The following is a 26,597-nucleotide window of genomic DNA, read 5'->3' on the forward strand; positions in this document are numbered from 1 at the left end:
TGTGATTTCACTTCCTTGATACTTTTTCATCTGTAAAACGGAGATGTTTAAACATAGCTCAGAGCTCTTGTAAGAAAACAAGATGAAGGATGTCTGGTGCCCAGCCCAAAGTAGAGTAGAGGTACACAGGTGTGAGTTCTCATTTTTTGGCTTCACTAGCCAGGCCAGAAATGCTGGCTACACAGATGAGAGACTCCAGCTGAGGTTTGAAGCCTGGGAGCTGGTGGCCTGTTGTACATGAGGGGTGGCACTTGGTATTTGCTGCACAGAGTGTTCTGTTTGGGGCAAGGGGTTCTGTGGGAGCCCAACCAGCCAAAAATGAGGTCACCAGGACACCCATGCCTGGCTGTGCCAGGTTTTGAGCGTACATTGCTCATAGTCCTGCTGAGCTTTGCAAAGGAAAGGAAAGTTCCTTTCGGTTGTACTTGTGATCTTTGAGCTTGTTATCTTCAAAGTCTTAAGCCTGGCCCACTGGATTATAAAAGTAGCTCGTTCTAACATGTTCTCCCTGCAGCTTGCTCCTTGCCATCCAGCACACACCGACGGTAACCAGAGGCCACCACCATGACAAGGGACCAGAATGGAACCTGGGAGATGGAGAGTAATGACAACTTTGAAGGCTACATGAAGGCCCTGGGTAAGGGGGATGCAGCAGGTGGGAGAGAGGGGAGGTGAAGAAGGGAGAGAGAGGGCAGCTTCGTAAGGACTGTGGTCTGGCCCCTCTGACCGTGCTGCGGTGGAGTTCCCCAGACCTGTGTGCAAGTCTTGCCCCCAACTCTGACCAGCTGTGTAGTATGAGGCAGGCCATAGTCATTTGCTGAGGCTCAGATTCCTTGTTGGCAAGCTAGGAACAAGAATAAATGAGGCTATGTCTAGAAGGTTCTTGGCACACAGAAAAGATTCACTGAATGGAGAATGCACACACACACACACACACACACACACGCACATGAAGGCACATGCATGCACACATGAGGAAAGCCAGACTTGAGAGGAAAACACAGCAGGTCTCCTTGCCTTGTGATCACCGCCAGCTGGATCTGATATTATACACAGATGACCCCTGCATTGCTCCTTTGCTAGTCTTGCAGTGGAGAAGCAAAAAAAGAGTGGCTAACAAACCTCTCAGCCGAGAGAAAGTCAGGCCCACAGAAAAGTAGGAAGGGCTTTTGTCACATAGATCAGACAATTTACTGCTCACCTGACTTCTGAACTAGACGCCAGCCCAGGGGCTCCATCAGCATGTGTACTGAGTTAATCTCTTGTGGGATCTCTTGTAGGGCAGGCAGAAAAAACATGAAACCAGAGAAGCTGGACCCATGGAGAGGAGTTCACTTTTGGGGGCAGCTACTGTAGGCCCCAGGTGGTGCTAGTGGTAAAGAATACTCCCACCAAAGCAGCAGACACAAGAGATGCAGGTTCAACCCCTGTGTTGGGAAGATCCCCTGGAGCAGGACATGGCAACCCACTCCAGTATTCTTGCCTGGAGAATCCCATGGACAAGGGAGCCTGGCAGCCTACAGTCCAAGGGGTCTCAAAGAGTTGGACACGACTGAAAGTGACTTAGCACACAATGTAGGCCAGGCCCCAGGCAAGGAACCTTGCCTGTCCTTATTCCTGTGACGGCTTCTGGATCACCTTTTCTAGCTTTAGATCTCTCCACATATAGAGTTCCCAACTGGAACTCCTCTATACCAACCATGAGGAAAATGACTGCAAGTGGAGTTTGAGGGCCAATAATTTGGATGTGATGATAGACTGTCTCATCAAGAATGGGAATCATAGGTTTTTCTGTGCAATTCACTTCTACCTTGATGACGCTTCCACCGTGTCAGTGAATAAGGAGAGCTCATGTGATAAGTTGTGCAATTTTCAGAAACTAGAAGTTTTTCATGGACTTTGGACATGTTTCCAACACTGAACAGATTTTTTTCCTCCTGGCTACAATGTTGGGCTTCCCAGGTGGTGCTAGTGGTAAAGAACCCAGCTACCATGCAGGAGACTTAAGAGATGTGGGTTCAATCCCTGGGTCAGGAAGATCCCCTGGAGGAGGGCATGGCAACCCACTCAAGTATTCTTGCCTGGAGAATCCCATAGAGAGAGGAGCCTGGGAGGCTACCATCCATAATGGTTGCAAAGAGTCAGATTCAACGGAAGCAACCTAGCCTGCACGCATGCACAGAGTGTTACCAATATACTTGGGAGAGGAGGGAGGAGGTAAAAAATCCTCCTACCAGAGCCCTAACCCTGTTGCCTCTGCTTTTAATACTGAGTGAGGATAGAAAATGGAATCCTCCCTCTAACACGTGGGTAAATGCTCTGGAGCTGAGCTCAGGACTAGGATTCTGAACATCATACAGAGGAGGAAACCAAACCAGAAGTTCAGCTGAGGCTTTCTCTCTGACCAATTTTTTAACCTTTCTGACCCAGTCTCTTCATTCACCAAATAGAGATACCAGCCTTGCCTGTTTCTCCAGATGATGTTGGATGTGCTTGTTATTTGGAATGACTGAAAATACTTTAACAAAAGCTATTTGGTGGTTTCAAGCTTTCTGCAGTAAACTGAACAAGCCCAACTCAGGGAATATAATCGAAAAGCAATTTTGTCTCCTTTGCTGCTTATTCTTAAACAATAAAAAGTCCTGTGGTGACTTTAGGTACAAAAGCAGGTCTCAGTTTAGTTTTCTTCTGTACAGGGTGGACCTCTGGAGCCCCTCTTTCTAGGCTGGAGGTGAAAGGCATGCAGTCCTGTTACCATCCCCTGACCCCTCTGGGTGGTGCCAGGAAGCAGGGCACCCTGTCAGCTCTTTCAAACAATCCTTTCTAAAGCAGCTTTCCACTGGACTTTTTCACCTCAACTTACAGCCTCCTGATGGAGGAGGGGTGCTTGGATTGTGAGTGTGATGTGTGGATGTCTTGTTGCAGAAGGTTTTGGAGGGAGTGGCCTTTCTGGTTCTCCTTGGCACTGGACACCTCTTATCTCTTGGAGCTGCAGTCATGACTTTCCATTCAACATCGCACTATGTTGATTTCACTCTAGCGAGCCAATGGGTTGGCCTCTTTGTGCCAGTATCTGCAGTGCAGAGGGGTGGGCTCACAGTTCCCGGTGGAGACTAATACCATAGGGAATGGTATTAGCTAACTCCAGAATGCGGATGTGCTCCGTGCCTTGGCTTGCCCAGCTGCCTCAGTGTTCCTAAGGTGTCCTAGAAATGTGCCCCAGCTTGAACCCATGACTCTTTGTACAGAAACGCCACTGCCAGAGTCACTGTCCCACTCCAAGAGAGGACACCTTACCCCGTTCATCTGCCCATGGGGATACAAGTGGCCAGGCAGGCACTGGCTGTGACTTGAGACAGGTCTCAAGGGCTCAGCCAGAAGCAGCTGAGTGGGGCTGCCCATCCCCACTCACTACCCTGCAATTGAATCTGTTAACAGAAACCCAGCAGATCCATACAGTTCCCTCCACATCCACCCTGCAGGACAAACGTTACTGCCCCAATATTGACAAGTTGAAGCCTGACTTTCTTGCCCCTTGGAGCATGAGGCCCTTGGCATTTGGAAAGAACATGTAGAGATTCTCCTAAGTCCCCAGAAGCAGAAATATCACTAAGTATAACTCCAAAGAGCCTTCACTTTCTTAGATCTTAGTCCCTAACACCAAGGAGTTGGCTTTCTCCCTGAACCTGGAAGCTAGTTCCGGAAGAAGGAAGTACTCTTTTTTTTGAGGGGGAGGGGGTTGGGGGACAAACTGGCTTTGTTCCCAGCTGGCAACTCACTCCACACCAGGCCTCCCCGCATGACCTGGCTGTCAGCCTCAGCAGTGACATGTCAGGGCAACCTTTGGGCTTGCCCCAACTTATCCAGGTCACTAGCTGTTCAGAGGGTGAGTGCCAAGGGTCAATGGTACCTTGTTTCCTGGTGTTCCTTAAGGCCCTAGATTCTTTCTTTACAGTAAGGAAAGCAGCCAGCGAACTCATCTTCCCTGAGGAATCTGTCATGTCCTGAGGTCCTCCTTCAACTTGGATCAGGGGGTCAGAGAATGGAGGAGTGATCTTCAGTCTAAGGGACAGACCCCTCACAGTGAGGTCCCAGTGCTGTGACAGGACAGCAGGGGAGAGTCCATTCACTCTGCTCCAGAGTGAAGCCAGCACTGCACGTACATGGGGGATCATTCAGCTTCTCTACCAAAGCTTTAGACGTTGCCCATGGAAGCCAGGGATTGTGCCATCTGAGGCAGGCCCAGGCCCAGTCTCTATTCTCAAAGAGCTCAAAATGGTGCAGCCAGTCAAGCTATAGCCATATACAAGTTGCATTCCTGTTTTCTATTACAGTGAGATTAAATCACCGCCAAAACGTAGAGGCTTTATTTTCTTATACAGCGATTTTATTATTGCCTCTCGTAGATGTGGGAGCTGACTGGGTTCCCACAGAGAAGTCTTGCTAGGAAGCTTTTACTCCACTGTAGCAGGACAGTGGCTGGGGCCATCTCAAAGTCTTCCTCGTTCCTATGTCTAGCATTCGGTGCTGGCCAGCCCCTGAGACCTCAGCCAGGGCTGTGGGTGTCTACTTGTGATGTCCCTCATGGCCTGGGTGTCCTCACATCACCCTGGCTGTGTGCAAAGAGCGAGGAGGCAGCAGCTGAATGAGCTTTTATGACCCAAACCCAGAAGTCACATAGCATCACTTCTGTTGTATTCTATTGGTTGAAGCAGTCCTGAGTTCACCTATATTCAAAAGCAAGGTACATAGACCCCGCCTCTCAAAAGGTCAAAATCAATTGTAAGAACATCCAGTAGGATGAGACATAGTGTTGCAGCTATTTACGAAAGTATAATCTGCCACAGATGGGACAGCAGGTGATTCTGTCCCTTGGAGCTGAAAAGACTATAGTGATGATAGAACAATGGTGACTGGAAGTGTATAAGCTGTATGGTGAGGGACGGTACCCAGGCTTGTGGTGAGAATCACTCTGCAGTCTACACAGATGTTGAATTATGATGTTGTACATCTGAAATTTACATAGTTTTTTTTTTTTTTAAGCGTGTGTGGTGGGGGATGGTGGTTGGAGAGCTACAGTAGACGGGTCATTGAAGGCTTCCTGGGACTTCCCCAGCAGTCCAGTGGCTAAGACTCTGTGATTCCAATGCAGGGGGCCTGACTCTGATCTCTGGTCAGGGAACTAGATCCAACATGCTGCAATTAAGAAAGACCCAGCCCAGCCCAATAAAATAATAATAATTTTTTTAAAACCCAATTAGCTAAAATTGTAGATGCTTATTCTTTGGACTTCCCTGGTGGCTCAGTGGTAAAGAATCAGCCTGCAGTGCTAGAGACAGAGGAGACTTGGGTTCAATCCCTGGATCCAGAATTTCCCCTGGAGGAGGAAATGGCAACCTACCCCAGTATTCTTGCCTGGAAAATCCCATGGACAGAGGAGCCCAGTGGGATACAGTCCATAAGGTCACAAGGAGTTGGACATGACCGAGTGACTGAGCAGGCATGCGTGAAGTCTCCCTAAGTGCTTCTGGGTGGAGTTTCGAAGGAAGGAGAGGAGTGCTCCACAGAGAGAGAGAGTTGGCTCTGGCCCTGTGGGCACAGGCCAAGTTTGGGTTGAAAAGGATGTTTGTGGCCAAGGGACACAGGAGTCATGTTACCAAGGCAGTGGGGCGAAAAGAGTCGAAAAGGCACCAGGGCTGGATCATAAAGTGGTGCATCATCACATGCGGACACCGCCCAAGGACATCACGCAAGAAGAGAATCCTGGGAAGAACTGTCGGGAGGAGAGAGAGACCGTGAATGCCCTGACGGCCAGGGTGTAAGCAGGTAGCAGAGACGGTCGGAGAACTGAAGAAGCGGTTACAGTGGCCCCGGGAAGATGCAAGAGCGGCGCCAAGGAGGGCAGCCAGGGGGATGTCCATAGCAGGAAACAGACTAGACTCGGTGACCAAGTGGAGAAGAGGCAAGAATGAGCCTAGAAAATAAAACACCACCATGCAACTTTAATCAGGAAAATGGGAATGTATAATGGAAGGCATCTGTTCTGAAAATACCCAGTTAACTTTGAACTTAGAATCTTTGGGGAAATTTTTATTCCAAACATTGTAGACATCAGGAAAAATACAATTCCCTTAATTCACACAAAAAAGTGAGAATCATCTTCTATGAAGACCATCTTTTCACTGAAATTTTCATGCACAGATTTAAAAGAGCAGTGGCCACTGCAAAAAGTCCCAGTTGCTGCTGCTACTGCTGCATTGCTTCAGTCGTGTCCGACTCTGTGTGACTCCATAGATGGCAGCCCACCAGGCTCCCCCGTCCCTGGGGTTCTCCAGGCAAGAACACTGGAGTGGGTCTCTGAAAAATTTTACCAGGATGGCAGTAGCCTTAGAGACCGAAGTCAAGGAGCTCCCAACCTGAGTGGTCTATGCCAGGAAGCATTTCCTGATTACCCACAAGGTTCAAAAGCCTTACACTTTGAAGGAACCAAAGTGTAACATCAGAGGTGAGCACGTGTACAAACAATTCTCCTGCCATGATAAGTATCATGCTATCATGAGCTTCCATTTTTTTGTTTGTTTAATTAATTCAGTTTCAACAAATGCACAAGCACCTAAGACACACCAGGAAATGCTCCAGGCATTGGCGAAGTGTAGTAAATGAGGCAACAAACTCCCATCCTTTGTGGAGGGTGCATGCTAGTAGGAGAGAGAGTAACAGTTTAAGATGATGTACTTTAAAGAAAATAGAAAGGAATTCTTGGGAGGAGAGTGATGGGTGGTCAGGGAAGGCTGTCGAGGAAGTGACACTGGAGCTGAGGCTTGAATGTTGAGAAGCAATGTTTTGGGTACAGCAAGTTCACAGGCTCTGGGTGTGTTCGAGGAACATGCAAAGGCTGGTGTGCTGGGCATGTGGTGAACCCAGTGGTAGTCAGGCCTTACGATGGGCAGACTTATACCATCTTATTTATAATCTTTAATGTTTGCTATACTGTGAAGAATGAATCACAGGAGGGCCAGACTAGAAACAAGTAGGCCCACTAAAGAGGTTTCTGTGTTGTTCAGGCAAGAAATGATGGTGGGTTAGGTTGGGGTGACACCCAGGACTAAAGAAGAGAAGACAGAGATTCAGTGAATATTTTGGAGTTAAAGCCAACAGGGCTTTCAGATGAAAATTAAATGGGAAGAAATGCAGGTGGCCCCCAGGTTGAAGCCTGCATAATTGGGAAGACCATGACTCCACCAGCTGACATGGGGAAACATGGAGAGGAGTAAGTTTGGACAGGGGTGCCGGATAGGGGGGAATGCATTAAGAATTCTGAGTTGCTTATTTTGATTTCAGATGGCTGTGATGCATCCAAGGAGAGTGTTAAAATTGGCATCTTGATATAAGATCTAGAACTCAGGGTAGAGTCAGGGATAAAGCCAAAGGAATGCTTGCCATTTTAAGGAGTGAAGAAGCTGAAGGTCAGGGAAGTAGAGAAACTTTCCTGGGGTCACTTCTGGCTGGACAATGGTGTTGCTCAGACAGGAGCCCAGTGTGTCTGCTTCTAACCTCCACGCCCTTGCTGCAGCACTCTCCCAGGTGCTGCAGCTGCTGATAAGTTGCTTCAGTCGTGTCCGACTCTGTGCGACCCCATAGACAGCAGCCCACCAGGCTCCCCTGTCCCTGGGATTCCCCAGGCAAGAACACTGGAGTGGGTTGCCATTCCCTTCTCCAATGCATGCATGCATGATAAGTCGCTTCAGTCATGTCCAACTCTGTGCGACCCTATGGACAGCAGCCCACCAGGCTCCTCTGTCCATGGGATTCTCTAGGCAAGAATGCTGGAGTGGGTTGCCATTTCCTTCTCCCAGGTGAGAGTAATAATATGGAGTTAGAGGAGAGGGCGCTTCACAGTGAGCAAGGTTCGTCAGGATGGGGAGCTCCAAAGAAGGCTGGAGAAACACTCAGAACACTGCAGAGACACTGCAGAAACACTGCAAGAGAATAATTCAGAGTCCCTGGGTAGAAATGAATGAACAAGTGAATATATGAATGAATGTCTGATGACTTAACAAAGAGTTAGTTTCACGACATTTAAATTGCTGCTGGTGCTCACAAATCAATGAAGTTAGACATTTGCCAAAATCTTTACTTGACTGAATTTTCACACAGGGACAGTGCTGTGGGAAAAACCCAGGTGAAGATAAGTTTGGTCCCTTTCTATGGGTCTTCCCTGGTGTGTACTGGCAGCCCGTCCTCCCTGATCTCCAGCCCAGTGGTGAGGACCAGACTATGGGTGGGGCACCAAGCCATTTTTTCAACCTAGAGAAGAAGCAGTGTTTGATTCAGTTTGTGTAGAGATGAAAAGTACAAGGGGGCATGGAGGCACCTCAGGGTCTCCAGTCTGCCTCTGCTGTCTAGGGAAGGCTTTGAATATATTTGGAGAAGTCCATGAGGGTGAAAGAGGAGGAGGCAGGAGGGGGCAAGGACATTTCCTCTCTTAATGGATTATCCAGAGGAGGAAATGACGTGGAAAGATGGAGAACATTGCTCTTTCACTCTGTTTCTCACAACTGCCTGAGTGCTGATGACTTGTGAATTAAGAGTCCAGGTTCGAAGCCCATGGAAGCTGCACTTGGAAGGGTCTCAGATTTCATGTGATGAATCCGTGTGCATCTCTGCTCTTTAATTTACAAAGCTCGCCTGCCCTTTTAGCCTACAACTTTAGCTTTTCCCACAAGCACATTACAAAGCATTTTAATGTTGAGTAGCATACTCATATTTCAACTTTATGGCTTGCATTGTTCAAAATGCAGTTATGAAAAGTATGCTTTAATAAAGTCACTTCAGTGGCTTTTTTTTTTTCTTCTGCAGCAGCTACAAGCCATATATATTATTCAGAAATAGCTTGCCTTTGGACCTTTTCCTCTGAGATAGAAATTCATTTCACCTGGCTATAAATCAGGCTCAGAGATACCTTTAATCCAGAAAAGCAGATCAAATATATTTGATAACCCTGGTGTTCAAATACCGTATCAGGAAAATAATTTTCCCTCCAAAGTAAAACGAGGAAGTGTTTTTGTAATCTGTGTGTGTGTGCTTGTGTATTCTACAGCAGCAGTTAAACCTTTCCTTTTGATGAGAAATATTGAGAATCCACCAAGAGAACGTTCGGCTCCCTTCCCTGGGGTGGAGAAGAGGTGACATGATTAACTAGCCGGCGCACATGGTAAAGGGTAGCCAAGAGACCAAGCTATTTTTCAATCCAGAAAAGAAACGATGCTTGATTCAATTTGCATAGAGCCTCTAATAAGATTCCCTGGCTCTGGTCAGAAAGACTGAGTGGGGCTGGGATTTCCAGGACAAACCTGTTCTCTTGGCAATAGACCTTTTTAGATGCGCTCTACTTCTCTGAACTACCAGGGACAAGCAATAATTTCTGTTTGGGGAGCCTTAGTTGTAAGTCATAAACAGAATGTACTTGTAGGCGAAGAGTCAGGAGCACTTCCTACTGGGTACCTCTGAACTGGTCACTTAAATTCTCTGAGCTTTGATTTCCATATCTGTGGAGTAAAAATAGATTTGCTCTCTGAGACCATTTACATTTAGATTTCTAAACTGCTCTGTAATTCCCAGTTCTTCCTTAGTACAGTTGATCCTTGAACAGCAGGGGCAGGGGGGTAGGGAGTGCAGTGGGGGCACGTTAAGGGTCCTGACTCTTCACGCAGTCAAAACTGTGCACAGAACATATAGTTGGCCCTCCCTATACATGTAGTTCCTCCGTATCTGTGGTTTTGCATCTGCAGATTTAACCAACCACAGATGGAGTGGTGCTGTAGCTACTATTGAAAAAAAATCCATATATCAGTGGACCTGCACAGTTCAAACCTGTGTCATTCAAGAGTCAGCTGTGGTTTTGTATGACACCCTCCCCTCTGTTTCATCTGGTTAACACATGATCCGTGGTTTTATTTCCTCATCATCTACCTGTGACTCCAGCAGGGTTTAGCATAGCCTGGACCTCACTCAGCACAGAGGGCTAGAGCAGAAACTCAAGTTTCTATGGTTTGGCCAAACTATGGAGTGAGGAAACCAGTCCATGCAAATGAAGGTCTGGTCAGGCTGGATTAAATGCCCTCGTGGCAAGCCGGGGCTGTATGAGGGAGGGAGAGCGTAGATTAGTCAGCATTCCGACTGTTCCTTCAGAGCCCAGGACCCTTGGGCTGTGTGAAGTGGCAGATGGCTGTGGAGATGCATAAATAGGATCTGAATGCTTATCTGGCCACTGTTTTGTTTTTTAAGCATTACAAAACTATTTTTATTTATCTTTGGCCATGTTGTGTGGCTTGCAGGACCTCAGTTCCCTGGTCAGGTATTGAACACGGGGCCCTGTGCAGTGAAAGCCTGGAATTCTAACCATTAGACCACCAGGCCTCCCTGACCACAGTTTGGCCAGAACAGAAAAGACCAATGAGTGGGGGCCAATTGCATCAAATACCCACCAGCTCCTTGGCACTGGGTAGAGCACTTACCTATCATTTTAACAGAATCCTTACATAAATAATGCCATGAGATGAGCTTTCTTTCCCCACTTTACTATGAGAAACAGACTCAGGACAGGAAAGTGACTTCTCTGAGGTCACACAGCTGGGAGATCACAGACAGGATCTTTGCCCAGATCTCACCCTCACTCTTTTATACTAGGGATTCTAAACATGGAAATGTGCAGAATTACTTGGAAGGCTTGTAAAAACAGGAAGGGCCCAACCCTCTACTGTAGGTTTAGGGTGGATCCCAGAATATACATTTCTAAAATGTTCTCATGTACTTGCTTGCGGGCCCAGGGGCCTCACTTGGAGAACCCCCGTCCTAGACCACAGTGCCCACATTAGCCAACCCATAAGTATCTCTTGAGCTCCTACTGTGTGCCCAGCCCTGGCTCTGGTTCTAGGGGGACACAGAGGAAAAAGCCAACATCGTCCTTGTCCTCATAGAGTTGAGACTTTGGAGAAAAGAACAATGGACCCCATGAAAAAGAGGAGAATGTCAGGTAGAGCCTCCTGGGAGCTAAACTTCTGGGCATGGAAACCAGGTGAGAAAGGAGGCAAGAAAGAGTAGGACGTGCTGGAGCAGGTGAGGCTGGGTGGAGAGGGGCAGGGATTCGGGGAGCAGAGGTACAGGGAGTATCTGGGAAAATGCAAAGGACTCTGAAGAAACTAGCCTGTGCAATCAGGGGGCTGATTTCAATGATGCCAGCAGCTACACTTAAGGAGCCATTACCATAGCCACCGGATTCCAGGCAGAACTCTCCCACACCATCACATTTAATCCTCAAAATAGCCTGATGCGGTTTGTAAATCACTCCACTTACAGCCGCTGCTCTGTGCTGCTTCCAGATCTGGACCCTAGTGACCAGGGATGTGGCTGAAGTGAGACCCCCAGACATCACCTGGCTCATTAGGCTATATTTCTGGGGCAGAAGGAAAGAAACATGAGTCAGAGGATGATATTAGGCTCTGCCTAGCATAAGCACATGTTTATACCAACTGGAAGGTGGAAGACATTCTTTTTCAGCTTTTAACAATTTTAAGGAAGGATTCATTTTTAAATCAGAAATACTTGACCACTTGGTCCTGTTCCTCCATTCCAAACAAGGCAACTGTTGCCTTAAATGGGAAAAAATTGAATAGGGGATATTTTCACAATTGCAGGGACCAGGAGACAGAGATAAAGGCCTCAGGAGGGGCTTTGTCAGCCCTTCCTGTATTATGTTCTGTGAAACCCTGACCAGCTGGAAACCCCACCATGGAGGGTTCTACAGCCACGTAAGGTTGGGAAAGGGCTTCCCAGGTGGTACCAGTGGTAAAGACCCTACCTGCCCATGCAGGAGATGTGAGAGAAGCAGGTTCGATCCCTGGGTTAGGAAGTTCCCCTGGAAGAGAGCACAGCAACCCACTCCAGTATTCTCACCTGGAGAATCCCATGGACAGAGGGGCCTGGCAGGCTACAGTCCATAGGGTCGAACAGAAACAGACACAGCTGAGCGACTTAGCACACACGGAAAGTTGGGAGAGGCTAGCTACATCTTGTACCCTGCTGTTAGAGCTACAAAGGACCTTTTCCAAATTAAAGGCTCCATAAAGTTTTTCAGCATAGGAAACAGCCAGCCTGTCTTGGTTTTAATTATTCATTTCTCAAACTTAGCTGATCATGAGTTCCCATTTGAAAATAATTTTGACCACTAGTCTTTTACGGACTGAACCCATGGCAAACACCGTGGGGCACCCTGGGCTCTGTGAATGCTGGTCGAGATGCCCAGGGGCTTCACAGTGGCAGAGAGGGCACTTATCTCCCCCCACACCCTGAGGCCTATACACCTTCCCCCCAAACACCCAGGCTGTATGGCTTGAAAGTGCCCAGGTACCATTTTGTAAGCCACAAGGCTGAAGCCATCAGAAAACATCCAGGGTTGGAGTGTAGTTCCTCCAGTTCTGAATTTCTGTAGAGTTGTAGGCCTAGTAATCAATTGCTGTCTGGTGGGGACAGTGCATATGAACTCTGGGGAACATCAGCTGCTCCAAACAGGGAGGGCTCATGCAGTTGGGTCAAGAAGCCCTGTGGCTCCAGGGGAAATGTAGAGTCAGAAGTTCTTGGTATCTTGGGCAGCCACTGGAAGCGCACAAACTGGAGTGGTCTGATGTGATGCGATGGGCCAGCCCAGAGCTTGTGGAGTTCAGAGCTGGCGCTGAAGACAGGCCATCAATTACAGGTTCTATTACCACCTCTATTGCTTCCTCACTATATAATCCAAGGCCAATGGCACAGCCTCTGTAAGCCAGGTTCCTCATTAGCAAAATGGAGATAATATAGAATTGATATTCATCTGTGGGTTTCGTGAGAGAATTGAGTGAGTGAAGTTTCCCAGGGAAGGTCTACCATGGGGCACCATTCCTGGTTGATTCCAAGGCATGTCTTAACTATCACCCCAAAGGTTCTCACACAGCATGGCCACCAGAGTCATTTTACCTAAAACTTAGCTCCTAAGTGCCCCCATAAAATTTTTTCTCCAATTTGTCTGGTTCTACCTTGGTTCCCTAAGCTCAGAACCTCTATTTTCACCTCCCAATTTGATCTTCCACACATCCATCCAATTGCCAAACCCTTCTGATTGCTTCTCAACTGTGTAACCTTAGACAAGTCACTTAACGTCTCTGGGCCTCCATGTCATCAGAGAGATTTGCTAGTGAGATGCCATGAGAGATTTCTGCAATTGAAAGGAACTTAGCCCTTTGAGGAAAGAATTCAACAAGGAGACCAAGATTATAAAGCAAGCACAGAGTTTATTAGAAGCACAGTATGTGTGGAAGAGTGTACAAAGAAGCAGTTTATTTAGGGCAGAAGCTGAAGTTGCATCCTCGAAGAAGAGCGCAGGTGTTCTTATGTGGAGGGGTATAAATAGGGGTAGCTTAGCTTGTGAATATGGGCTTAATCTTCCCAGGCTTAGATGGGAGTGACTCCCCTTTCCCTCTCCTGTGATTGTATCATCATCTGTAATTCTTTATTTGGACTTCCACCAGGCTCCATTTTGCATCTTTCCCATAGCACCTACTCGAAACCCACAGGCGTGGGGGTGGGGTCAAAACTGCAATGCCAATCATATTATGATGGTATTACAATGTGGCCAGGGTTACTAGAGGACTACTTGACATCCTCTCCGCAACCGTGTTGGGTGAAGAAATCCTCTGCATCACAAGGATGAGGAGGCTGCCGTGGCTTCTTTGTCTTTCATCAAATCATCTGCAGTCTGTACATTTTTATTGAGCCTGCTCCATGGTTTTCATATCAGAGTCTCTTGCTCAGATGCTACAAAGTTTTTGTCTTGGGTGCCATGCCCCCGTCATGGCCTCATTAAGTGCAGAACAAGGAGATGGCTTGCCTTCTGCGTAATACCTATGCATGAGGAGCCTGTTCTCAGGCCCAGCCTTGACTTTTCCTACCTCATGCTTAAACAGCAGCTTTCAAATTTTTTAAACTATTGAAATCTTTCCCCCAAAAGCACCCCCCTAAGGAAATCTAAGGTCTAAAACTGTCCAGAGGTTCAGGGTCTGAGATGAGGCCCAGTTCTATACTTTTTACATCTTCCCAGGTGATGCAGATGGGCAGCCAGTTTTGGGCCCCATCAGTGAATTCTTAGATGTGGCAAGTTCTGAATAAATATTATTAATAATGAACAGTAGTTGAGCAAGGTGCTGGCATTCATGTCCCAGCTTAGGGCAACTTGAACCTTTTTGTCTCTTCAACTTACGGTATGTAATCCTTTTCCCTTCTGGGTTGCCTAACATAACTTGAAATCATTCCCTTATGATTAAAGTATTAGTTGCTCAGTCATGTCTGCCTCTTTGCAACCTCATGCTCTGTAGCCCACCAGACTCCTCTGTCCACGGGATTCTCCAGGCAAGAATACTGGAGTAAGTAGCCATTCCCTTCTCCAGGGGGTCTTCCCAAGCCAGGAGTCAAACCCAGGTCTCCTGCATTACAAGTGAATTCTTTACCATCTGAGCCACCAGGGAAGCCCCTTGAGATAAAAGCTGACTTTATACAATTTAGGATCGCAAAGGCCATCCAGTTGAGATCCTTCCTAGACTCTCCTGTGGTCCAGGCATCCACTTGGACCTCTGTGACAGAGAAAGTGGTAGTGACCAAAGAGGGATTCGGAAAGAAATGGGTCCAAAAGGACATGGGAGGAGAAGGTGAGCGAAGTGATGCTTCGCTTCAGGGAAGTGAGTCGCTGCTATCCAGGGAAGGATAGCAGAAAGGGTGGGGATGCAACCACGGGAGCTGTTCATTCTCTAAACTGAGTTACTCCATGAAGTGTTGATAACTGCCGGTCTCACTCTTGGGCACAATAGTATTTATCCCCCACCAGATAGTACACAATGTGAAGTTTAATCACGTACTACCATAGAGATGAGGCTGGAATTCTCAAAGAAACAGCACTCAGTGAATTTGAACTATTCTTTCTCTTGACGTCATTATTACCTTGGGTTATGAGAGAATCAATCTCAGTGTGTTTTGAAATCTAGGTAAACTGTCTCTAAAAACAAAAATAAAGATTTAGATTGATATCCAAAGATTCTGAAGAATTCACAGTGTGTGTTTGTTGCTCAGTCGTGTCTGACTCTTTGCAACCCCATGGACTACAGCCAGCCAGACTCCTCTGTCCACCAGGATTCTCCAGGCAAGAATACTGAAGAGGGTTGCTATTCCCTTCTCCAGGGCACCTTCCTTACAGGGATCAAACTCGGGTCTCCTGCATTGTAGGCACATTCTTTACCATCTGAGCCACCAGGGAAGCAAGAAAAGTCACAGGTGTTAAGGTCAAATGTGAAATATGATTTGGCTAGAGACTGAAAACTTAATGATATTTGTAACAAGGATACGAATGTAACAGTTCTGGTATTAGCCTCTGTTTCTACATCATTTTCACAGGCCAGTAACATTTTGGCTTGGGTGCCACTTTATGTACAGAGGTTGGCAGGAGGTGGGCTCAGCGCTTAGATTCTTGCTGTAAAATGAAAAGCTTAGGAAATGAAACACACTATTAAAGGACATGCTCCCTTTCACTTACAAATAGTCTCTAGGAAATGAATAAGATTTTCTTTAAAATATCAAGGCCAAGAAAAGGTGTAAATGGAGTAGATGCAACAAAAGCTGGACAGTGGTGAACTCTGCGTGGTGAGTGCGCTGCGTTCCTTGTACTCTCCCCTCTACTTTGGTTTGTTTGGAATTTTTTGTAATAAAAATATAAACAATGATTCATCTTTTCCTTAAAGACAACAAAAGAAAGCTCTGAGCAAGTGTTGATTAAGTGTCTGGTGTATGTCTAAGCTGTGCTGGGGGCCATGACTAAGGCACAACAGCCTCCTAAAGCTGCTATAGAATGGAAGTTTGTATGTATGCCTCCTTTTGGAGAGCATGAATGAAAGTTCTGTCTTTACCCAGGATCTAAACTGGTTGCTTTTAAACCACAAAGACTTCTGTTCAGCAGACTCTTAGGAGGAAACTGATATGTCAATAGACAGAAGGGAGCTGCTGTGGGGGAGGGGTGTGTGCATGTTGTATATATGTATGCATGTGTGTGTATACGTGTGCACACACACACCCTGGGGAGTTGCAGCTCAGGGGTGAACCCTGCCTGCTATCTCCTGCTCCCATCAGGCCTCCCAAGTAGGTGACCAAAGACCCTGGGTTTCCTGACAGTTGGCTGAGATGCCCGGACTTGCCGTGTACAAGACAGCTCTTGCTTCCCACTTAAGCAAAGAAATGTGGCCGGCCTGAGATCTGCATCTCTGGTCTTGAGTGCTTGGCCTTGTTAAAGAAATGAATGAGTCTGGCTGAGCACCTCATAACCTCCACAACTCCCTGTGCCAACAGATATTGATTTTGCCACCCGCAAGATCGCCATCCATCTGACTCAGACGAAGATCATTGAGCAAGATGGTGATAAGTTCAAGACGCAAACCAAGAGCACATTCCGTAACTATAATGTGGATTTCACAGTTGGGGTGGAGTTTGAAGAGCATACAAAGGGCCTGGACGACCGGAAAGTTAAGGTACTGACCGGGCTAGAGTTTTCACTGGCATACTCTTGGTGCAGGGGCTGGGTTTTGGCTTTACAATGGAACAATGACTGAAACAACCTGTGAGGCATCAGGAGAGGGGCACCAGAATGGACTCAATGATGCTGGATAAGCAAGTATTGAGTTTAGTGAGAAGCAGCAGGCTGGCCTTTGCATGAAGCTTATAAGCCAAGGAGAGATTAAAGGATACTGACCTCTCAAGTATCCAGAGTAACAGACTGACTCATAGACTGCCATGGGCCTAGCAGGCAAAGGGAAGAGGGCCAGGGGGAGTCATAGGGAAGGATGATAATGGTGCCAACTGAACAGCATAGCTTCATCACAGGGCAGCCCTCCTCAGCAGCAGCCAAGCATTGCCATAGAGCATGAAGCCCTCATGTTGCTTGAATTTTTATTCTTTTCAGGAGCTGTTGAGCATTCATATGTTCTTACATGAAATATCTCCATTTTAGATGATCCCAACTGATTTATCTATTTATCTTTTAGAAAATTGTAATGCAAATCACACCCAAAAATCAGTAGACTAGATGAAGTCAGGCTGTCTCCAATCCTAGTAACTCAGAGAAATCTCAACCGAGTTTGCGTCTTCAGTCTCAGCCTCACCTTAACTTGCAGGACATAATCAAGGAAATCCTCTGTGCATCGGAAGGCAGACTTCTAGCCGCTTGAACTGTTTGGATATAGGGAGGCACCTAAGGCAAACAGACAACTGAGTGCAGAGTGGGAAGTGACCTCCAAGCCTGAGAACTGGAGTCTGCAGAAGAGGCAGGCCCTCACCCAAGTGGCCCTCAGGAATAAGGCAGAAACTGGTACTAGCAGGGAGAAGTGGGGCGGTGGTGGGGAACATGAGGCCAGCAGCAGGTCCTTCTCTTCTCTCATGTCACCTGGTGGTATCACAGCCCAGTGACTGACTCTTGTACTGTCCACGCTCATGCTCAGTGTGAATGCCTCTGGTTTCCCAAATGCAATTACACCTGAGTAGTCCCAACAAACACAAATGGGGAGAAATCCAGTCTCAGTCATGTCCACCCTCACGATCAGTGTGAACGTCTTTGGTTTTCCAGATCTAATTGCACGTGGGTAGTCCCGACAAACACAAATGAGGAGAAGTCCAATTTAAGGATGCCCACACCCAAATCTTAGCATCATACAAGTGCCCTGAGATTGCACAGTCCAGCACAAGCCCATGCAGTTCATACAAGAGTGGGCAGCTTGAAGCCTCATGGTACCCACTCCCTCTGTGCCAATGCGGCCACCAGGACCTCTCTCTTGACTCCCAAGCTGAGGAGAGCTGGACCAAGACTCCTGTGCCCAGTTACCCATGCTCTCACCTCTACAGAGGGCCAGTCTCTTGGAGGGTCACAAGGAAGCAGGACCCACCAGCCTGCCCTTCCCCTTTCCCCGTAAGCGCCTCTCACCCCAGAGTCCCACTCTTTCTGGTGCTTCCAGGAGCTCCTTCAAAATTGGAGATCTCAACTCTTCCCCCAGAGCTCTGGCTCCTGTCCTGGCATGTGGAGGAAAAGAGGTCATCATTCTCTGAGGACGACTCTAAAGCCAAAAAAGCAAGATTTTATTTCTTAATCAGGTTGTCCTGACACACTGATCATCTCAGCCATTGAGTCTGGGTTGAATGGCATTTGATGCCCCTGCTGAAGAAAAGTGGGAAATGGAAAGCACTTTGGAAATGCTTCCATCAGAGCAGTCTTGGCAGGAGACCCGAAGCTCAGCCCTTGTGGAATCACTCCCCAAGGGTTTGCTGGATCTTCAAGGCTTTTCTGAACTGTGTGGCTGTAAGGCCAAATCATCAGACACCAGAACTGATAGGAAGATTTGTCTCAGGATTTTTGCATCCCTCTGCTGTTCTAACCTAATCAGTTCTAAATGATTCATTTTCCCTTCGCTTCTCAGTTTTGGGTGTGGGCTGTTGGAAAGCAGCCCTCTGACTCATTCTTTTATCACCTTTGATGTTGGAGAACTCACTTTTGCTGAAATAGATCATGTCCTTTTGATCCTTCATGACTCTTAAAGGACTCCATACGATAATGCCTACCCTTCTGCCTCTCCATTCCACACATCTTCTCTCCTAGATCAGCTCTTAGCCCTGCAGAGAGAGATAATCCCCTTTCTCGCTTCTGGTTGATGTTTTGCCTGCAGCAATAAGCCAGGGTTGATGAACATACATAAACACACACACACACACACAATGGGGGTGCTGAGAAGTACCCAGATAGTGGCCTCCTGCATGGGCTGTTCCCATGAGAAATACAACACAAAGCAGGTGCCCTGGGCACTACCTTCTTCTTGTAACCTAACTACAACCCTTTAGCTGAAGAGGGAGGGGAGAAAGTGGGTGAGTCTAAGTCTGATTAATTTCTATTGCTCACGCTTGATAGCACACCTGAGTGCACGCAGAAATTGTTCTGTACGCATGCGCATGTTTGCATGTAGTACCCCTCTACTCCTCGTCCTCTTAATCTCCAGGACCCAGGACGCCACTTTCTTAACTCCATGGTCATTTGCATGAGCCCCTCTGAAAATCTCCTCGTTGAGCAGTTTGGAGGCGAGAGGTTGGGGGTGGGGTTGCAGTAGAGGCCCTTCAGGGCCCTGCAGGGCCCAGTTCTGTGATGTCCAAGGGCAGGAGTGATGAACCCACATTGATCATGCATTTGACTCTTTTCTGAGGGACTCAGGGGCCGCCTTCTTCCTTCCTGTGGTTTGTATACATTACTAGCTTCCTACACTTACTTATTTCTCAGAATTTAAAGCCCCATCAAAAATACACAAGCTAGAGAGTTTTGGGGAGAATGGATACATGTATAGGTATGGCTGAGTCCCATTGCTGTCCACTTGAAACTATCACAACACTGTTAATTGGCTATACTCTGCTGCTGCTGCTAAGTCACTTCAGTCATGTCCGACTCTGTGTGACCCCATAGACAGCAGCCCACCAGGCTCCCCTGTCCCTGGGATTCTCCAGGCAAGAACCCTGGAGTGGGTTGCCATTTCCTTCTCCAATGCATGAAAGTGAAAAGTGAAAGGGAAGTCGTTCAGTCCTGTTCGACTCTTCACGACCCCGTGGACTGCAGCCTACCAGGCTCCTCTGCCCATGGGATTTTCCAGGCAAGAGTACTGGAGTGGGGTGCCATCGCCTTCATAAAACAAAAAGTTTTAAAAAATAAAATACACAAGCTACCCAAAGTAGAATAAAACTAAGAAGCAGTAATTTATGTTCATGCCACAGAACGTCATGCAGCCATATAAAGGAATGAAGTGCATTCACACATACTATCACATGGATGAACTTGGAAACTGTTATGCTAAGTGAGAAGACAAACCCAAAAGGCTACATATTGTATCATTTATATGAAATGTCTGGAAGAGGTGGACCTGTAGAGACATTAATGGTTGCCATTAGTAGGAACTGCTAACAGGTACTGGGTTTATTTTGAGGGTGATGAAAATGTTCTAGATTTAATTAGCGGAGATGGCCTGACAACCCTGTGAATATACTAAAAATGACTGATTCATATGCTATAAAAGGCTGAATTTTATCTTATCAGAATTATATCTCAATTGAAAAATAATGGTAGGGAAAAACAGATATAAAGATGGTGGTTAGAGTCATGATTTTGAGAGGACCCATGAGAGCCCAGGGAAAACCAACTCCCCAGGAGGGGCCCCACCTGAGCGAGGCAGGAGGCAGAGCTGAGGCTTAGAAGAGAACAGATGTACTGGGGAGGGTTTTAACATGCTGATAGTGGCCTTCACTGCTCCTAATTTAAAGAGCTGTTACTTTCCTTTAAAGAAAACTTATTTGGGAATGATCAAATTTACAGAAAAGTTTCAAGAGTATAACCAAGAGTATCTATACACTCTTCACCAGGGGAGTGACCAGTTGTTAACATTTTGCCTCATTTGCTTCATCATTTGTTCTTACTCTTTCTAGTATATTTACATTTTTTTCTGAGCAATCTTATGGGCTACCTCTAAATAATTCAGTGTATATTTTCTAAGAATTAGGATGTTCTCTGATATAAGCACAGTGTAGTTATCAACCTCTATAACTTTAACATTGACACAGTACCTGTATCTAATTTACCACAAAAGGCTGTTGTTATGGTTGTTGTTTTCTTGTGGCCATTTTCAGGGGCCTTAATGACTTCAGTGTCTTAAAGTCTCATGACATGGCTTTCTTATTGCCAACTTTTTCTAAACATGTTTCTGCAGAAACACATTCAGGTAAGCAGGTTCATTGACTGGCTATCATGGGATGTTTTTAATGATGTTAACTTTGTGGGCTTCCCTGGTGGGTCAGATGGTAAAGTGTCTGCCTGCAATGTGAGAGACCCAGGTTCAATCCCTGGATCAGGAAGATCCCCTGGAGAAGTAAATGGCAACCCGCTCCAGTACTCTTACCTGGAAAAGTCCATGGACAGAGGAGCCTGGTAGGCTATAGTCCATGGGTTCCCAAAGAGTCATACACGACTGAACGACTTTACTTTGGACATGGTGATGGGGAAATTGCAGTGTGAGGCCAATTTCCTTCTTTAATTTCCTTCAAGTCATCCTCTTCATCTTCATGGAACACTACTTTCCCTCTTCAGCATGGCCCAGAACCAGTGGTTTTCCTCTCTTATATCCATCTCCTCAAACTCAACATCTGTGAAGGCAATTGAATCTCTTTTTGAAGCCTCCTCCAATGCATGGATAAAGGACACCAACTAAAAAGCAAATTGAGTGGTGGCAGTTTAGTTCTTATAATCATTTTCTTCTCCCTTCTGTTTGTTTGCTTCATGTAGGAGTGAGGCTACAGTATCATAGGTATTACCACAATTCCTTAGTAACCAATTTACTCTGGGGTCAGAATAACTTTTAGTTAATCTTGTTCCCAAACATGAGTTATTAAAAGAAGACATTGGGACAAGCCCTCATGCACCAACATTTTTCTCCTTTGTTCCTTCCACAAATTTGTTAAGCCCTACTACCTGTGAGGCCTGGGAGCTATTGATAAATAATGAATCAGACCCCCTTTCCTGCCCTCAAAAATCTCACAGCCTTTAGAAGTAGCAGACAAGTAGATGACAATTACCCTCCAGTGATACCAGAACTAAAGCAAAAAGGCGGGGTGACTAAGACACTGTCAAGACTATCAGTGAAAAATATATACACATGCTCATTTATTTCCCCATGTGGATTTATCCTCAAGATGCTGTTTCAACAAAATCATTTAACCACAGACTTATTCAACAGTGCTTCGCAGGGACCTCCTATATGCTGATGACTATGCTGAGTCTGGGGCTGAAGAAATGAACAGCTGCCATGGCCTCTTCTTTTATGAAGCTTTTTGTCTATTGGAGACAGACATTCATTCAGTCAACATACTTTAGGTGTCCTTGATGTGTAAGACAATATGGGCTGGGGGACTGGAAGACACTGTCCTTGCCCAAACAGAAGATGTGAGTCCTTCCTTGTCTATTTGGGAGGAATCTCTGGAATATTCCAGATAATAAATTCCTTCCAAAAGGACAAAAAGAACAACCTATGAATTAAGCTTCTCTAAGACATTAAAAAATGTGAGGCTTGGGATGGCCCTGAAGGAAGAAGAGATATTTTCTTTATTAAACATGTAAAATTTTATTGCTAAATTAATTGGGGGAATATTAATATATATACATGGTTTTAAAAATTAAACACTAAAAGTGAAATTCCTTCCTATCCTGGTCCCCAGCCCCTCAGTTCCTTCCCCAGGGACAACCACTATTAAAGATATTCTTGGCTCCTTGCAGAGAACATATTCAAAACATATGCGTGCATCCCCAATCCCTTTTTCTTTCATGTACATGGCCCTCCTCCTTGCTTCTTGAACTTAAATTATACATTATGGAGACTGCGCTTCTCCATAATATAGAACTGCCTCCTCCTTCCAAGGACCGCAGAACAGGGAGGAACCACACTATATTTAACCAGTCGCGCACTGATGGGATTTATGAGGCTTCTAGGCCTTTGCTGTAACAAACAATGCTGTGATGGGCTGAGGAGTTAAATAAGGAGAAATAAAATTGTACATAAAATATATAATTTGGTCAAGGTCAAATATTATTTTAAGAAGTAGGTAGACTTAACAATCTGTAGAAAACAGATTTCTACCAAAAAATAGATAGACCTGAAGTTGCAAGGACAGTGAATTAAAATAAACACACAGGTTTGTTTATCACCAACTGGGTTTGCAAGATAGAGGGGAAAATAAATGTCTGGTCTTTAGCATAATATCATTCATAGAGGTATAATATGGTTCGCACATACTTGGAAGAAAACCAGCTCACATCAGGATCATTCTTGAGGAATGGCAGTGCCCACACACCACCACTGCCTGGATGGGAATATCATCACTTCACATGCAAGCCTAATGTGGGCACAGAGGTGGGTGGCTTGGAGGACCACTTAGGGATAGCACAGATTGTCCCTAGGCAAGTAATAAGACAGGTAAAGAGGGAAACAGAAGGAGAAGTGGGGCGGGGTGTGAACTTTGTAAATATGTAAATTTAATAAGAGGTTGGAGCCTCTTGTGGCATCTCCAACCCACTGGTCGACTCAGCCAGCTTGTCCATCACAAGCTCTGCACCTCTGCTACCTTCTCTGTGCTAACTGGTCAGCAGGGCTGCCTGGAGGAAACCCAAGACCAAGGGAAAGTCCACCTCCTGGTTCTGGATGACAAGGTTAGCTTTGGAGTGATCTGTGGAGCCCCCTGCTAACTAGGGAGTTTCCCTGCCTTTATTCTTGCCCTCCAATGGGCAGGCCTCCAATGTGTTTCCTGAAGGGAGAATTCCCAGAAGTAGAATTTCTAGGTCAATGTTCTATTTTCAAAGGTAATGTAAAATTGCCCTCAAAAAGATTCACACCAATTTATATACCCACTGGCCCTGTATGAGGGCCTATGTTTCTCAGCATCCCCTCCAACTCAGTGTGTTATTAGGCTCTTTGATCTTTGACCACAGGATGAATTGTATCTGAAAAACAAACAACCTTAAAATGTGCATCTCTCTTATTATAAGTGAGGTTGAATATGTTTTTTTTATGTTTAAAAGCCACCTGCTAGGGTGGTTTTGTTTTTGTTTTGTTTTTTTGGCTGTACTTTAAATTTATTTATTTTTAATTGGAGGACAGTTGCTTTACAATACTGCGTTGGTTTCTACCATAGATCAACATGAATCAGCCATAGGTAAACATATATCACCTCCCTCTTGAACCCCCCTCCCATTTCCCACTCCATGTCACCCCCTTCCGGTTGTCACAGATCACTGGGTTTGAGCTCCCTACAAAATACAGCCAAATTCCCACCAATTATCTATTTTACACACGGTGATGTATGTTTCCATGCTACTCTCAGTCCGTCCCACCCTCTCCTTCCCCTCTTGTGTCTACAAGCCTGTTCTTTATGTCTACGTCTCCACTGCTGCCCTCCAAATAGGTTCATCAGTACCATCTTCCTAGATTCCTCTGTGTGTGTGTGTGTGTGTATGTTAACATACAATATTTATTTTTATCTTTCTGACTTACTTCACTCTGTATAATAGGCTCTTAGGGTGTTTTTTTCCTCTTTATAAGTTGTTGGTTTGGTGTCCTATGTTGAATTTCCTATTAGATTAATGATCTTCGCCCCCTTGATTTACAGGAGGGCTTCCCTTGTGGCTCAGCTGGTAAAGAATCTTCCCACAATGTGGGAGACCTGGGTTCAATCCCTGGGGTGGGAAGATCCTCTGGAGAAGGGAAAGGCTACCCACTCCAGTATTCTGGCCTGGAGAATTCCATGGACTGTATAGTCCACTGGGTCACAAAGAGTCAGACATGACTGAGCAACTTTCACTTTCATTTTGTATATAAGGAAATCAGGTCTTTGGTCTGATATGAGTTACAACTACTTTTCCCAGTTTGTTATGTATCTGTTGACACTGAGGTATTTTTCCCTCCCAGAAATTTTACATGGCAACATAGCTAAATTCATCATCATTTTCCCCCACTGATCTAGAATACTGTCTTTACCATATGGTAAAGGGGAAGAAGAGAAATCTTTCCAAGAGAACAAAACTAGCCATGATTAGCCGGTCTGGCTGGAATGAAGAGTGTGTGGGGAAAGGAGTCTGGGGCAGGGTAGAGAGGGTGATGCTGGCACGGCTGTGGCTTAAGGGCTCTGCCCTGGAGCCAAGCAGGAGCCCGAGAGTGGCTGCAGGATCCGCAGCTGCAGGTTACATGCGTTCAGTCCCCATCAAGACCACGTGTTTGATTTTGACTGGAAACCTCTCATTACAGACTTTGGTTGTCTGGGAAGGCGATGCCCTTGTGTGCGTACAGAAGGGGGAAAAGGAGAACCGAGGCTGGAAGCAGTGGGTTGAGGGGGACAAGCTGTATCTGGTAAGTCTCAGGGTCCACCCAGCTCCCCTCTACTCTGCTTTTGCCAACTGCGGGTTCACCTCGCCATGCACTTCAACAAGAAAAATGGCCCTCCCTCCTCCCCTAAGCTCCAGCCAAACAAGTGTGGTCATACAGTTAGAAAGTCATTCCTTTCTGGCTCAGGGGACTCCAGGAGGAACTCTATATGGCTATTTCTGTGAATGGCTGCAATTAAAAGGAAAGTTCAAAATGCTGAGTTAGGAAGCTGAAATCCAAGGAGAAATGTACAGAGTCTGTTAAAGACCAGCTAGGGAGAAATGTGAGGCACAGAATTAAGAGGCCCTGGAGGAGGCTGAGACCAGGCCTCAGTGATGTGAGCCTCAGAGGAGCAGGGTCACCATAGGGGTGGGATGTTGTGGGGGCAAGTTGTACTGGGGGCAGCTGGGCCTGGGAACTGCCTGTAGACCACAGGCACTCCACTCCCATCCTAAGGTACATTCACTTGATCCCAAAATACTTTATGTTAATTTGACACCAGAACAGAGCAGTTGGAATGATTGCTGATTTTCTTGAATACATTACACTTGTCTAGATAGCTTAATTTTTCACACTTCAGTCTTTAAAATTGATGCATCCAATATTCAAAGAGTGAAAAACCTTTCACTGCTTCATGCATTCAGCCACTCATTTGTTAACTGAATGACTCATTCAATGGATGGCTCTTCCCTCATTCATTCATTCAACCTGTAGTGTCAGGCAGATACCTGCCTCCAGCATCAGTATTCAGGTCACAGGGTGTCCTTCAGAGCCAGCCTTGCCTCACCTGAGATCTTTATTTCAAAGGAAATGTCAACCAGTGATGAATGGGAGGGAGTCACCATGTTTTCCATCGATGGTTTTCCCTACGTGCTCTGGTTTGGATGATAGATTTTTTTAATTGTAGTACAAACCCTGGTGGTCCCTGTGGCTAAGACAATGGATTCATTGTCAACTGGAAAGATTTTTCTGGTTGTCCCACACTCATGTTTTTCCTCTCCCCCCAGGGGGTCATGAGATGTGGGTAAGGCCTGCGGACTCCCTCTGTCCAGATGAAAGGCCAGCATCTTTTCTACCCAGGCAGGCCTGGAGGAGCCCCTCTGCAGCCCAATCTACCAGAGGCCAGAAAACCCCTCACCAGGCCTTCCAAACACTCCCCTTTCAGATCCTTCCCTTTACCGTGGCTTCGCTGCCTTTTGTAAATTAAGCGATGTTGCTTTAATCATGAGAGTAGGAGAAATCCCGCCCAAGAGGGTAATTTCTTTGCATTTTTCATTTTTATAGCTGTTCAAGCTCAATTCAAGTGTCAAAATCAAATTACTGCTACCTGCAGGGCACGCCAGCTGATTGGGTCTCTGAAATGCTCTTTGCCTGGAATGACTAACTGTCCTCTTTATTCCAGCTCCCCTTCTCTCTGACTCAGACACCCAGAGGGCTGGGGGTGGGTGGAAGGAAGGCGTGGCTTGTTAATCGCTCACCTGCTTTCTGATGTTGCAGGAGCTGACATGCGGCGACCAGGTGTGCCGTCAAGTGTTCAAGAGGAAGTGA

The 26,597-nt window shown here is 46.2% G+C and overlaps 1 protein-coding gene and 1 non-coding gene across 2 annotated transcripts; one reads left to right on the forward strand and one right to left on the reverse strand.

Moving 5' to 3' along the window:
- The first annotated feature begins 564 nt into the window (after positions 1–564).
- RBP2 (retinol binding protein 2) lies at positions 565–26,597 on the forward strand. The gene is made up of 4 exons (XM_052647425.1): positions 565–637; positions 16,420–16,598; positions 24,933–25,034; positions 26,547–26,597. Exons 1-4 carry the CDS (start codon positions 565–567, stop codon positions 26,595–26,597), a joined length of 405 nt encoding a protein of 134 aa, XP_052503385.1.
- Positions 20,755–20,888, reverse strand: LOC128058425 (small nucleolar RNA SNORA33). Its single transcript, XR_008200472.1, has one exon. It is a non-coding gene; the product is annotated as a small nucleolar RNA SNORA33 (small nucleolar RNA).

Source organism: Budorcas taxicolor, chromosome 1, assembly GCF_023091745.1.
Source record: "Budorcas taxicolor isolate Tak-1 chromosome 1, Takin1.1, whole genome shotgun sequence".
Taxonomy (NCBI): domain Eukaryota; kingdom Metazoa; phylum Chordata; class Mammalia; order Artiodactyla; family Bovidae; genus Budorcas; species Budorcas taxicolor.